The sequence below is a fragment of the Pseudophryne corroboree genome, chromosome 6, assembly GCF_028390025.1.
Source record: "Pseudophryne corroboree isolate aPseCor3 chromosome 6, aPseCor3.hap2, whole genome shotgun sequence".
NCBI classification, from domain to species: domain Eukaryota; kingdom Metazoa; phylum Chordata; class Amphibia; order Anura; family Myobatrachidae; genus Pseudophryne; species Pseudophryne corroboree.
In genome coordinates this window covers 79993655-80008752 of record NC_086449.1, presented here as the reverse complement: position 1 = coordinate 80008752, position 15098 = coordinate 79993655, and the positions used below count along the sequence as shown (strand labels likewise).

General features: G+C 44.5%; 1 protein-coding gene across 2 annotated transcripts in view; it reads right to left on the bottom strand.

Moving 5' to 3' along the window:
- Positions 1 to 855: 855 nt before the first annotated feature.
- Positions 856 to 15098, bottom strand: part of KANK2 (KN motif and ankyrin repeat domains 2) — a 142824-nt gene continuing 128581 nt past the window's right edge. For both annotated transcript variants that reach the window (XM_063931281.1, XM_063931282.1), the window contains exons 13-14: positions 3243 to 3335; positions 856 to 2291 (exon numbers count right to left, since the gene is read on the bottom strand). In XM_063931281.1, the coding sequence (XP_063787351.1) occupies positions 2235 to 2291; positions 3243 to 3335 (150 nt within the window). In that variant the 3' untranslated portion in view covers positions 856 to 2234. The remainder of the gene's footprint in view (positions 2292 to 3242; positions 3336 to 15098) is intronic.

Genomic DNA, 15098 nt, shown 5'->3' with positions numbered 1-15098 from the left:
AGTTCTCTGTGTTGATCTAACCAAAAACAGGTCCTGCGCAAGATCTGTATATTGTCCCCTTATATATTTGTAAATGTTGATCATGTCCCCTCTTAATCTCCTCTTTTCCAGTGTAAACATGCCTAGTCTTGCAAGCCTTTCCTCGTATTCCAGCGTCTCCATACCCTTAATTAGTTTGGTCACCCGCCTCTGAACCTTTTCTAGCTCCAGGATATCCTTTTTGTAGTATGACTTATAATTTTTCCGAGTGTCACAGACTACCATGGTAACCACAGTCAAAAGGCCCATGATGTAGTGAGCAGAGTGTCTTTGGAATGCCGCTCTGAGCTCTATATACTGTACAGATACCCATCTTTCACTCCACCTCTGTCTACATATAGTATGATGAGAGCCCTAAGCAGCCATAACTGTTTTCCCACCAGAGACATTTTTAAAAGGAGATGATTTAAAGTAGGATAGCTAAGAAATCAGATGTATGCTTTAAAGATACTGTATCTAACTCTTTAAAGGGAAACCTATATTAGACTGTAACTATTAGTAATTGTTATTAAAAACAATGGCTTACATGAATGATTAAAAGCATTCTCTGTAATTCATTGCATGATGTGATGGTACTATGTAAAAGTTCATTAAAAAAATAGCAATCACCAAAAGTACAGTAATCCAATAATCATCAGTTCTCTTCTCTGTGCACAATAAACTGCTTAGCCTCAATGCATGGCATGGCTGACTACAAATGGTGGAAGGGCCTGATAAATCACATACATTTGTGTCTTAATAAACAGAAAAAGACATTACTACCGAATGACCTAGAGAAGTGTGATTAACATGAGTTACATAGATAAAGACAATATGCTGGTTTATATCTATTTATTTATATACATATATTTATATAGTGATACACTTCCTAAAATACAAGTATTCAAAGAAACCATCTGACATATAAGTATGGATAACAAAAATATATATATATGTATATTGCAGTGCCTCTATTACAACCAATAATCACAAATATTATTGCTGAATCCTATGGAATGAGCTTAACTGGCTGGTGTATGGAAGCGACTGAGAGAGGACCAATGGGAGAGAGGGTCTATCTGGTATTTCCACCTATCGCCTCCACTATAATAATATTCCTGCTGCCAGGCTGCACACACATCTTACTGCTCTCATTCAACTTTCTTAAGTAGCTTTCATTGGAATCACTGTAGTCCAGGCATACCCAACCGTGTTCCACAAGCCACACCAACAGTGCAGGTTTTAGTGATATCCAGGTTTCAGCACAGATGGTTAAATCAAAATAACTGAGGTACTAATTAAGTCACCTGTGTTCAAGCCTGGGTATCACTAAAACCAGGACTGTTAGTGTGCCTTGAGGACCGTGGTTGGGAAACACTGCTGTAGTCTATACTATCCCAGCTGCCGTTTCTAACTTTCTAAATACCTAAGCACGTATTAGCATTTCTGATACGTCCTTATTTATACTAAAACCATACCAGCCAATCACACAGTTGCTTTCATTGTCTACTTTGGATTAGTCAGCAAAAATCTAATTGCTGATTTGGTGTTATGGTTTAGTGCAGTGTATACCACCTCCAGTCCTCGATGCCCCCTAACAGTGCATGTTTTTCAGATCTCCTAGCAGCTGCACGGGTGTGGTCATTACTAGCTGACACCACAGGTGCTGCTGCACTTGGTACACCGAGGAGATCTGTAAAACATGCACTGCTAGGGGTCACTGAGAATGAGTCAGAAAACACTGGTTTAGTGCAGTGTTAGTAAACAGCTCTCACTGTGCCTCATCCATCATTGTATTACTCTGTCACATATAGCTTCATTATTATGACATGTCTCTCCTTCTGACCTTTATTCTGTCTGTAGATGATCAAAACCCCACATTCTCGATTCCCACCATAATCGGCCATTATGTCCCACTCTCTCCTTTGCCTCTGTTCTGCCTTCTCTTTCAATCACATTGTCTAAAACTTCATAGCAGTAGTCTGCAGACCTGCACTCACCACCCCCACACCCCACCTGACCACCCTCTCCCTGCCTTCTGTTTCCTCTCTCCATGGTGCTGAAGCTGGGTGCATAGTGGTTATTGCAGTGCAGTGTTTGAGGGGAAGCCTTGAGGCTCTGGACGGCATGCAGAGGAAATGAGCCACCTCCACCTCTGCTCAGGTGAGGCCTAGTGGGCGGCAAAGGGTGGAAGCTGGTAACCCCAAATCTTCCTTTTACTGGGATTCATTACTCGGGTTTACACTTGGAGTGTTCAGAGTCTTCTCGTCTCCCTGGGAAGTAAAGAAACGGACAATATTTGATAAACAGTTATATACAGAGGTCCCGAAACGCCCTCTAAGCTATTTCCCAATAAAAGCATTACACTACATACATACATAGCTGTTACCATCTTATCATGGATGATGCACTAACCTATTGTATTACTGTCTGTGTCACCCTGTGGTGGGAGGGACAGACCCCATGTCACATAGCTCCCTCCTGTCTGTGTCACCCTGTGGGGGGAGGTACAGACCCCATGTCACATAGCTCCCTCCTGTCTGTGTCACCCTGTGGTGGGAGGGACAGACCCCACGTCACATAGCTCCCTCCTGTCTGTGTCACCCTATGGTTGGAGGGACAGACCCCACGTCACATAGCTCCCTCCTGTCTGTGCCACCCTGTGGTGGGAGGGACAGACCCCACGTCACATAGCTCCCTCCTGTCTGTGTCACCCTGTGGTGGGAGGGACAGACCTCATGTCACAGCTCCCTCCTGTCTGTGTCACCCTGTGGTGGGAGGGACAGACCCCACGTCACATAGCTCCCTCCTGTCTGTGTCAGCCTGTGGTGGGAGGGACAGACCCCACGTCACATAGATCCCTCCTGTCTGTGTCACCCTATGGTTGGAGGGACAGACCCCACGTCACATAGCTCCCTCCTGTCTGTGTCACCCTGTGGTGGGAGGGACAGACCCCATATCACATAGCTCCGTCCTGCTTCTGTCACCCTGTGGTGGGAGGGACAGACCTCATGTCACATAGCTCCCTCCTGTCTGTGTCACTCTGTTAGATTTGTTATAATAGAATAAATCTTATATTGTGCTCAAACACATAAGCATGCATCTTTTGGTTACAAATCATCCCAACAGACCTATACATAGTTGAGATTTAAGTCATTCTACATAAAAACAGCTTTAATATTTAACAGTTAAAGGGAATCTTCATCCCCCCAGCAAATACTTACTGGGCTGGAGGTCTTGGAGTTATGAGCATATAGCAGCATTGCTATGTCATTCTGTCCAGCTTCCAGCGCAATAGAGAGAGCCGTGCTGCCATCCTGTCACAGAGAGAGGCAATGATAAGACACGTGTGCTTCCTGTATACACTGACACCGGTAATATACTATATATGTATTATACAGCTCTTATTATATTATACACAGCACTGACACCGGTAATATACTATATATGTATTATACAGCTCTTATTATATTATACACAGCACTAACACTGGTAATATACTATATATGTATTATACAGCTCTTATTATATTATACACAGCACTGACACCGGTAATATACTATATATGTATTATACAGCTCTTATTATATTATACACAGCACTGACACCGGTAATATACTATATATGTATTATACAGCTCTTATTATATTATACACAGCACTGACACCGGTAATATACTATATATGTATTATACAGCTCTTATTATATTATACACAGCACTGACACCGGTAATATACTATATATGTATTATACAGGTTGAGTATCCCATATCCAAAATGCTTGGGACCAGAAGTATTTTGGATATCGGATTTTTCCGTATTTTGGAATAATTGCATACCATAATGAGATATCATGACGATGGGACTCAAGTCTAAGCACAGAATGCATTTATGTTTCATATACACCTTATACACACAGCCTGAAGGTAATTTTAGCCAATATTTTTAATAACTTTGTGCATTAAACAAAGTGTGTATACATTCACACAAATCATTTGTTTCACATACACCTTATACACACAGCATGAAGGTAATTTAATACAATATTTTAAATAACTTTGTGTATTAAACAAAGTTTGTGTACACTGAGCCATCAAAAAACAAAAGTTTCACTATCTCACTCTCACTCAAAAAACTCTGTATTTTGGAATATTCCGTATTTCGGAATATTTGGATATGGGATACTCAACCTGTACAGCTCTTATTATATTATACACAGCACTAACACCGGTAATATACTATATATGTATTATACAGCTCTTATTATATTATACACAGCACTGACACCGGTAATATACTATATATGTATTATACAGCTCTTATTATATTATACACAGCACTAACACCGGTAATATACTATATATGCATTATACAGCTCTTATTATATTATACACAGCACTGACACCGGTAATATACTATATATGTATTAGAGATGAGCGGGTTCGGTTCACCGAGATCCGAACCCCCCCGAACTTCACCTATTTCTCTAACGTCCTAAGTGGATGCTGGGGACTCCGTCAGGACCATGGGAATAGCGGCTCCGCAGGAGACAGGGCACAAAAGTAAAAGCTTTAGGATCAGGTGGTGTGCACTGGCTCCTCCCCCTATGACCCTCCTCCAAGCCCCAGTTAAGATTTTGTGCGCGGCCGAGAAGGGTGCAATCTAGGTGGCTCTCCTAAAGAGCTGCTTAGAGTAAAAGTTTTTAGGTTTTTTATTTTCAGTGAGTCCTGCTGGCAACAGGCTCACTGCTACGAGGGACTTAGGGGAGAGAAGTGAACTCACCTGCGTGCAGGATGGATTGGCTTCTTAGGCTTCTGGACACCATTAGCTCCAGAGGGAGTCGGAACACAGGTCTCACCCTGGGGTTCGTCCCGGAGCCGCGCCGCCGACCCCCTTGCAGATGCCGAAAAGTGAAGAGGTCCAGAAACCGGCGGCAGAAGACTCTTCAGTCTTCATAAGGTAGCACACAGCACTGCAGCTGTGCGCCATTGTTGTCAGCACACTTCATAGCAGCACTGAGGGTGCAGGGCGCTGGGGGGGGGCGCCCTGGGCAGCAATGATAGTACCTTATTCTGGCTAAAAATACATCACATATAGCCCCTGGGGGCTATATGGATGTATTTAACCCCTGCCAGGTCTCAGAAAAACGGGAGAAGAAGCCCGCCGAAAAGGGGGCGGGGCCTATTCTCCTCAGCACACAGCGCTATTTTCCCTCACAGAAATGCTGGTGGGAAGGCTCCCAGGCTCTCCCCTGCACTGCACTACAGAAACAGGGTTAAAACAGAGAGGGCGGGCACTTATTTGGCGATATGTATATATATATTAAAATGCTATAAGGGAAAAACACTTATATAAAGGTTGTCCCTGTATAATTATAGCGTTTTTGGTGTGTGCTGGCAAACTCTCCCTCTGTCTCCCCAAAGGGCTAGTGGGGTCCTGTCCTCTATCAGAGCATTCCCTGTGTGTGTGCTGTGTGTCGGTACGTGTGTGTCGACATGTATGAGGACGATGTTGGTGAGGAGGCGGAGCAATTGCCTGAAATGGTGATGTCACTCTCTAGGGAGTCGACACCGGAATGGATGGCTTATTTAAGGAATTACGTGATAATGTCAACACGCTGCAAGGTCGGTTGACGACATGAGACGGCCGGCAAACAAATTAGTACCTGTCCAGGCGTCTCAAACACCGTCAGGGGCTGTAAAACGCTCTTTTACCTCAGTCGGTCGACACAGACACGGACACTGACTCCAGTGTCGACGGTGAAGAAACAAACGTATTTTCCTTTAGGGCCACACGTTACATGTTAAGGGCAATGAAGGAGGTGTTACATATTTCTGATACTACAAGTACCACAAAGAAGGGTATTATGTGGGGTGTGAAAAAACTACCTGTAGTTTTTCCTGAATCAGATAAATTAAATGAAGTGTGTGATGATGAGTGGGTTTCCCCCGATAGAAAATTATTGGCGGTATACCCTTTCCCGCCAGAAACACCCTTTAGGGTGGATAAGGCGCTCACACGCTTATCAAAACAAGTGGCGGTACCGTCTCCAGATAGGGCCGCCCTCAAGGAGCCAGCTGAGAGGCTGGAAAATATCCTAAAAAGGTATATACACACATACTGGTGTTATACTGCGACCTGCGATCGCCTCAACCTGGATGTGCAGCGCTGGGGTGGCTTGGTCGGATTCCCTGACTGAAAATATTGATACCCTTGACAGGGACAGTATTTTATTGACTATAGAGCATTTAAAGGATGCATTTCTATATATGCGAGATGCACAGAGGGATATTTGCACTCTGGCATCAAGAGTAAGTGCGATGTCCATATCTGCCAGAAGATGTTTATGGACACGACAGTGGTCAGGTGATGCAGATTCCAAACGGCACATAGAATTGCCGTATAAAGGGGAGGAGTTATTTGGGGTCGGTCCATCGGACCTGGTGGCCACGGCAACAGCTGGAAAATCCACCTTTTTTACCCCAAGTCACATCTCAGCAGAAAAAGACACCGTCTTTTCAGCCTCAGTCCTTTCGTCCCCATAAGGGCAAGCGGGCAAAAGGCCAGTCATATCTGCCCAGGGATAGAGGAAAGGGAAGAAGACTGCAGCAGGCAGCCCATTCCCAGGAACAGAGCCCTCCACCGCTTCTACTAAGTCCTCAGCATGACGCTGGGGCCGTACAAGCGGACTCAGGTGCGGTGGGGGGTCGTCTCAAGAGTTTCAGCACGTAGTGGGCTCACTCGCAAGTGGACCCCTGGATCCTACAAGTAGTATCCCAGGGGTACAGATTGGAAATTCGAGACGTCTCCCCCTCGCAGGCTCCTGATGTCTGTTTTACCAACGTCTTCCTCCGACAGGGAGGCAGTATTGGAAACAATTCACAAGCTGTATTCCCAGCAGGTGATAATCAAAGTACCCCTCCTACAACAAGGAAAGGGGTATTATTCCACACTATATTGTGGTACTGAAGCCGGACGGCTCGGTGAGACCTATTCTAAATGGATAATCTTTGAACACTTACATACAAAGGTTCAAATCAAGATGGAGTCACTCAGAGCAGTGATAGCGAACCAATAGGGTGTCCCTGGACATCAAGGTTGCTTACCTCCATGTCCCAAATTGCCCTTCTCACAAAGGGTACCTCAGGTTCGTGGTACGGAACTGTCACTATCAGTTTCAGACGCTGCCGTTTGGATTGTCCACGGCACCCCGGGTCTTTACCAAAGTAATGGCCGAAATGATGATTCTTCTTCAAAGAAAAGGCGTCTTAATTATCCCTTACTTGGACGATCTCCTGATAAGGGCAGGGTCCAGAGAACAGTTGGAAGTCGGAGTAGCACTATCTCAAGTAGTTCTACGACAGCACGGGTGGATTTTAAATATCCAAAATCGCAGCCGTTTCCGACGACACGTCTGCTGTTCCTAGGGATGGTTCTGGACACAGTCCAGAAAAAGGTGTTTCTCCCGGAGGAGAAAGCCAGGGAGTTATCCGAGCTAGTCAGGAACCTCCTAAAACCAGGAAAAGTGTCAGTGCATCATTGCACAAGAGTCCTGGGAAAAATGGTGGCTTATTACGAAGCGATTCCATTCGGCAGATTCCACGCAAGAACTTTTCAGTGGGATTCTGCTGGACAAATGGTCCGGATCGCATCTTCAGATGCATCAGCGGATAACCCTATCTCCAAGGACAAGGGTGTCTCTCCTGTGGTGGTTACAGAGTGCTCATCTTCTAGAGGGCCGCAGATTCGGCATTCAGGATTGGATGCTGGTGACCACGGAGGCCAGCCTGAGAGGCTGGGGAGCAGTCACACAAGGAAAAAATTTCCAGGGAGTGTGATCAAGTCTGGAGACTTTTCTCCACATAAATATACTGGAGCTAAGGGCAATTTACAATGCTCTAAGCTTAGCAAGACCTCTGCTTCAAGGTCAGCCGGTATTGATCCAGTGGGACAACAACACGGCAGTCGCCCACGTAAACAGACAGGGCGGCACAAGAAGCAGGAGGGCAATGGCAGAAACTGCAAGGATTTTTCGCTGGGCGGAAAATCATGTGATAGCACTGTCAGCAGTGTTCATTCCGGGAGTGGACAACTGGGAAGCAGACTTCCTCAGCACAACCTCCACCCGAGAGAGTGGGGACTTCATCGGGAAGTCTTCCACATGATTGTGAACCGTTGGGAAAGACCAAAGGTGAACATGATGGCGTCCCGCCTGAACAAAAAACTGGACAAGTATTGCGCCAGGTCAAAAGACCCTCAGGCAATATCTGTGGACGTTCTGGTAACACCGTGGGTGTACCAGTCGGTGTATGTCTTACCTCCTCTGCTTCTCATACCCAAGGTATTGAGAATTATAAGACGTAGAGGAGTAAGAACTATACTCGTGGCTCCGGATTGGCCAAGAAGGACTTGGTACCCGGAACTTCAAGAGATGCTCACAGAGGACTCATGGCCTCTGCCGCTAAGAAGGGACTTGTTTCAGCAAGTACCATGTCTGTTCCAAGACTTACCGCGGCTGCGTTTGACGGCATGGCGGTTGAACGCCGGATCCTAAGGGAAAAAGGCATTCCGGAAGAGGTCATTCCTACCCTGGTCAAAGCCAGGAAGGAGGTGACTGCACAACATTATCACCACATGTGGCGAAAATATGTTGCGTGGTGTGAGGCCAGGAAGGCCCCACGAAGAAATTTCAACTCGGTCGTTTCCTGCATTCCTGCAAACAGGAGTGTCTATGGGCCTCAAATTGGGGTCCATTAAGGTTCCAATTTCGGCCCTGTCGATTTTCTTCCAAAAAAGAATTGGCTTCAGTTCCTGAAGTCCAGAAGTTTGTCAAGGGAGTACTGCATATACAACCCCCTTTTGTGCCTCCAGTGGCACTGTGGGATCTCAACGTAGTTCTGGGATTCCTCAAATCACATTGGTTGTTTAAACCGCTCAAATCTGTGGATTTGAAATATTTCACAGGGAAAGTGACCATGCGGTTGGCCCTGGCCTCGGCCAGGCGAGTGTCAGAATTGGCGGCGTTTGTCTCACAAAAGCCCATATCTGATTGTCCATTCGGACAGGGCAGAGCTGCGGACTCGTCCCCAGTTTCTCCCTAAGGTGGTGTCAGTGTTTCACCTGAACCAGCTTATTGTGGTACCTGCGGCTACTAGGGACTTGGAGGACTCCAAGTTGCTAGATGTTGTCAGGGCCCTGAAAATATAGTTTCCAGGACGACTGGAGTCAGGAAAACTGACTTGCTGTTATCCTGTATGCACCCAACAAACTGGGTGCTCTTGCTTCTAAGCAGACGATTGCTAGTTGGATGTGTAGTACAATTCAGCTTGCACATTCTGTGGCAGGCCTGCCACAGCCAAAATATGTAAATGCCCATTTCACAAGGAAGGTGGGTTCATCTTGGGCGGCTGCCCGAGGGCTCTCGGCTTTACAACTTTGCCGAGCTGATACTTGGTCAGGGGCACACCCTGACTGAGGAGGACCTGGAGTTCTCTCATTCGGTGCTGCAGAGTCATCCGCACTCTCCCGCCCGTTTGGGAGCTTTGGTATAATCCCCATGGTCCTGACGGAGTCCCCAGCATCCACTTAGGACGTTAGAGAAAATAAGAATTTACTTACCGATAATTCTATTTCTCGTAGTCCGTAGTGGATGCTGGGCGCCCATCCCAAGTGCGCATTGTCTGCAATACTTGTACATAGTTATTGTTACAAAAATCGGGTTATTATTGTTGTGAGCCATCTTTTAAGAGGCTCCGCTGTTATCATGCTGTTAACTGGGTTCAGATCACAGGTTGTACAGTGTGATTGGTGTGGCTGGTATGAGTCTTACCCGGGATTCAAAATCCTTCCTTATTGTGTACGCTCGTCCGGGCACAGTATCCTAACTGAGGCTTGGAGGAGGGTCATAGGGGGAGGAGCCAGTGCACACCACCTGATCCTAAAGCTTTTACTTTTGTGCCCTGTCTCCTGCGGAGCCGCTATTCCCATGGTCCTGACGGAGTCCCCAGCATCCACTACGGACTACGAGAAATAGAATTATCGGTAAGTAAATTCTTATTTTTACACGGGTCCAAGGCAGCCTTGGATCTTCCCGCCTTGCTCGGTTAACCCGAACGAGGCCGAACGTCATCATCACGCTGTCGGATTCTCACGCGATTCGTATTCCATATAAAGAGCCGCGCGTCGCCGCCATTCTCACTCGTGCATTGGAGATTGAACGGAGAGGACGTGGCTACGTTCTCTGCCTGAAAAGCTCCATATCTGTGCTCAGTGTGCTGCAAATATCTGTGCTCAGTGTGCTGCAAATATCTACATTCTCTGCCTGAAAAGCTTCATATCTGTGCTCAGTGTGCTGCAAATATCTACGTTCTCTGCCTGAAAAGCTCCATATCTGTGCTCAGTGTGCTGCAAATATCTGTGCTCAGTGTGCTGCATTGTGGGGACCACCAGTATATAATTATAGTAGTACAGTACAGTAGGCCATTGCTGTATCTTGCAGCTCAGTGTCACTCAGTTCTAGACAGTATACTGATCATCAGTGTTCAATATCTGCTGCATTACATACTATATATATATATATATATATATATATATATAGTAGTACAGTGTAGCATTTTGGTGACCACCAGTATAGTAGTACAGTACAGTAGGCCATTGCTGTATCTTGCAGCTCAGTGTCACTTCAAGTATCCATATCTGTGCTGCATTGTTGTGAGCAGTACATATAGTAGTACAGTGCAGCATTTTGGTGACCAACAGTATATAGTTGTACAGTACAGTAGGTCATTGCTGTATCTTGCAGCTCCGTGTCACTTCAAGTATCCATATCTGTGCTGCGTTGTTGTGAGCAGTATAATAGTACAGTGCAGCATTTTGGTGACCACCAGTATATATAGTAGTACAGTGCAGCATTTTGGTGACCAACAGTATATAGTTGTACAGTACAGTAGGCCATTGCTGTATCTTGCAGCTCCGTGTCACTTCAAGTATCCATATCTGTGCTGCATTGTTGTGAGCAGTATATATATATATATATATATATATATAGTAGTACAGTGCAGCATTTTGGTGAACACCAATATATAGTAGTACAGTACAGTAGGCCATTGCTGTATCTTGCAGCTCCATGTCACTTCAAGTATCCATATCTGTGCTGCATTGCTGTGAGCAGTATATATAGTAGTACAGTGCAGCATTTTGGTGACCAACAGTATATAGTTGTACAGTACAGTACAGTAGGCCATTGCTGTATCTTGCAGCCCGTGTCACTTCAAGTATCCATATCTGTGCTGCATTGTTGTGAGCAGTATACATAGTAGTACAGTGCAACATTTTGGTGACGAACAGTATATAGTTGTACAGTACAGTAGGCCATTGCTGTATTTTGCAGCTCCGTGTCACTTCAAGTATCCATATCTGTGCTGCATTGTTGTGAGCAGTATATATAGTAGTACAGTGCAGCATTTTGGTGACCAACAGTATCTAGTTGTACAGTACAGTAGGCCATTGCTGTATCTTGCAGCTCTGTGTCACTTCAAGTATCCATATCTGTGCTGCATTGTTGTGAGCAGTATATATAGTAGTACAGTGCAGCATTTTGGTGACCAACAGTATATAGCTGTACAGTACAGTAGGCCATTGCTGTATCTTGCAGCTCCGTGTCACTTCAAGTATCCATATCTGTGCTGCATTGTTGTGAGCAGTATAATAGTACAGTGCAGCATTTTGGTGACCACCAGTATATATAGTAGTACAGTGCAGCATTTTGGTGACCAACAGTATATAGTTGTACAGTACAGTATGCCATTGCTGTATCTTGCAGCTCCGTGTCACTTCAAGTATTCATATCTATGCTGCATTGCTGTGAGCAATATACATAGTAGTACAGTGCAACATTTTGGTGACCAACAGTATATAGTTGTACAGTACAGTAGGCCATTGCTGTATTTTGCAGCTCCGTGTCACTTCAAGTATCCATATCTGTGCTGCATTGCTGTGAGCAGTATATATAGTAGTACAGTGCAGCATTTTGGTGACCAACAGTATATAGTTGTACAGTACAGTACAGTAGGCCATTGCTGTATCTTGCAGCCCCGTGTCACTTCAAGTATCCATATCTGTGCTGCATTGTTGTGAGCAGTATATATAGTAGTACAGTGCAGCATTTTGGTGACCAACAGTATCTAGTTGTACAGTACAGTAGGCCATTGCTGTATCTTGCAGCTCTGTGTCACTTCAAGTATCCATATCTGTGCTGCATTGTTGTGAGCAGTATATATAGTAGTACAGTGCAGCATTTTGGTGACCAACAGTATCTAGTTGTACAGTACAGTAGGCCATTGCTGTATCTTGCAGCTCTGTATCACTTAAAGTATCCATATCTGTGCTGCATTGTTGTGAGCAGTATATATAGTAGTACAGTGCAGCATTTTGGTGACCAACAGTATATAGCTGTACAGTACAGTAGGCCATTGCTGTATCTTGCAGCTCCGTGTCACTTCAAGTATCCATATCTGTGCTGCATTGTTGTGAGCAGTATATATAGTAGTACAGTGCATCATTTTGGTGACCAACAGTATATAGTTGTACAGTACAGTAGGCCATTGCTGTATCTTGCAGCTCCGTGTCACTTCAAGTATCCATATCTGTGCTGCATTGTTGTGAGCAGTATATATAATAGTACAGTGCAGCATTTTGTTGACCACCAGTATATATAGTAGTACAGTGCAGCATTTTGGTGACCAACAGTATATAGTTGTACAGTACAGTAGGCCATTGCTGTATCTTGCAGCTCCGTGTCACTTCAAGTATTCATATCTGTGCTGCATTGCTGTGAGCAGTATACATAGTAGTACAGTGCAACATTTTGGTGACCAACAGTATATAGTTGTACAGTACAGTAGGCCATTGCTGTATTTTGCAGCTCCGTGTCACTTCAAGTATCTATATATGTGCTGCATTGCTGTGAGCAGTATATATAGTAGTACAGTGCAGCATTTTGGTGACCAACAGTATATAGTTGTACAGTACAGTACAGTAGGCCATTGCTGTATCTTGCAGCCCCGTGTCACTTCAAGTATCCATATCTGTGCTGCATTGTTGTGAGCAGTATATATAGTAGTACAGTGCAGCATTTTGGTGACCAACAGTATATATAGTAGTACAGTGCAGCATTTTGGTGACCAACAGTATATAGTTGTACAGTACAGTAGGCCATTGCTGTATCTTGCAGCTCCGTGTCACTTCAAGTATTCATATCTGTGCTGCATTGCTGTGAGCAGTATACATAGTAGTACAGTGCAACATTTTGGTGACCAACAGTATATAGTTGTACAGTACAGTAGGCCATTGCTGTATTTTGCAGCTCCGTGTCACTTCAAGTATCCATATCTGTGCTGCATTGCTGTGAGCAGTATATATAGTAGTACAGTGCAGCATTTTGGTGACCAACAGTATATAGTTGTACAGTACAGTACAGTAGGCCATTGCTGTATCTTGCAGCCCCGTGTCACTTCAAGTATCCATATCTGTGCTGCATTGTTGTGAGCAGTATATATAGTAGTACAGTGCAGCATTTTGGTGACCAACAGTATCTAGTTGTACAGTACGGTAGGCCATTGCTGTATCTTGCAGCTCCGTGTCACTTCAAGTATCCATATCTGTGCTGCATTGCTGTGAGCAGTATATATAGTAGTATAGTGCATCATTTTGGTGACCAACAGTATATAGTTGTACAGTACAGTAGGCCATTGCTGTATCTTGCAGCTCCGTGTCACTTCAAGTATCCATATCTGTACTGCATTGTTGTGAGCAGTATATATGTAGTAGTACAGTGCAGCATTTTGGAGACCACCAGTATAGTAGTACAGTACAGTAGGCCATTGCTGTATCTTGCAGCTCCGTGTCACTTCAAGTATCCATATCTGTGCTGCATTGTTGTGAGCAGTATATATAGTAGTACAGTGCAGCATTTTGGTGACCAACAGTATCTAGTTGTACAGTACAGTAGGCCATTGCTGTATCTTGCAGCTCTGTGTCACTTCAAGTATCCATATCTGTGCTGCATTGTTGTGAGCAGTATATATAGTAGTACAGTGCAGCATTTTGGTGACCAACAGTATATAGCTGTACAGTACAGTAGGCCATTGCTGTATCTTGCAGCTCTGTGTCACGTCAAGTATCCATATCTGTGCTGCATTGTTGTGAGCAGTATATATAGTAGTACAGTGCAGCATTTTGGTGACCAACAGTATATAGCTGTACAGTACAGTAGGCCATTGCTGTATCTTGCAGCTCCGTGTCACTTCAAGTATCCATATCTGTGCTGCATTGTTGTGAGTAGTATATATAGTAGTACAGTGCATCATTTTGGTGACCAACAGTATATAGTTGTACAGTACAGTAGGCCATTGCTGTATCTTGCAGCTCCGTGTCACTTCAAGTATCCATATCTGTACTGCATTGTTGTGAGCAGTATATATATATAGTAGTACAGTGCAGCATTTTGGTGACCACCAGTATAGTAGTACAGTACAGTAGGCCATTGCTGTATCTTGCAGCTCCGTGTCACTTCAAGTATCCATATCTGTGCTGCATTGTTGTGAGCAGTGTATATAGTAGTACAGTGCAGCATTTTGGTGACCACCAGTATAGTAGTACAGTACAGTAGGCCATTGCTGTATCTTGCAGCTCTGTGTCACTTCTAGTACCCGTATCTGTGCTGCATTGTTGTGAGCAGTATATAGTAGTACAGTGCAGCATTGTGGTGATCAGTATACTACAGTACAATAGTCCAGTGCTGTTCTCGCTGCTCAGTGTCAGTTCTCCGTAGTATCATCATTGCTCAGTATAATCAGTGATTGATCAGTATAATCAGTTCTCAGTATAATCAGTGCGCTGTTAGACATGCGCCCGTTTTCCGCCATTAGTGCATTGGGATTTAGACAATTGATGAAGTTATTGTGTCCCCGGTACAAAATCCCATCTAGATTCCACTTCACTAGGCAGGCGATAGCGAGATTTTACAAATTAATATCAGTGATTTATAATTAATAATTAATTACAGTGATCTTGCCAAATGAT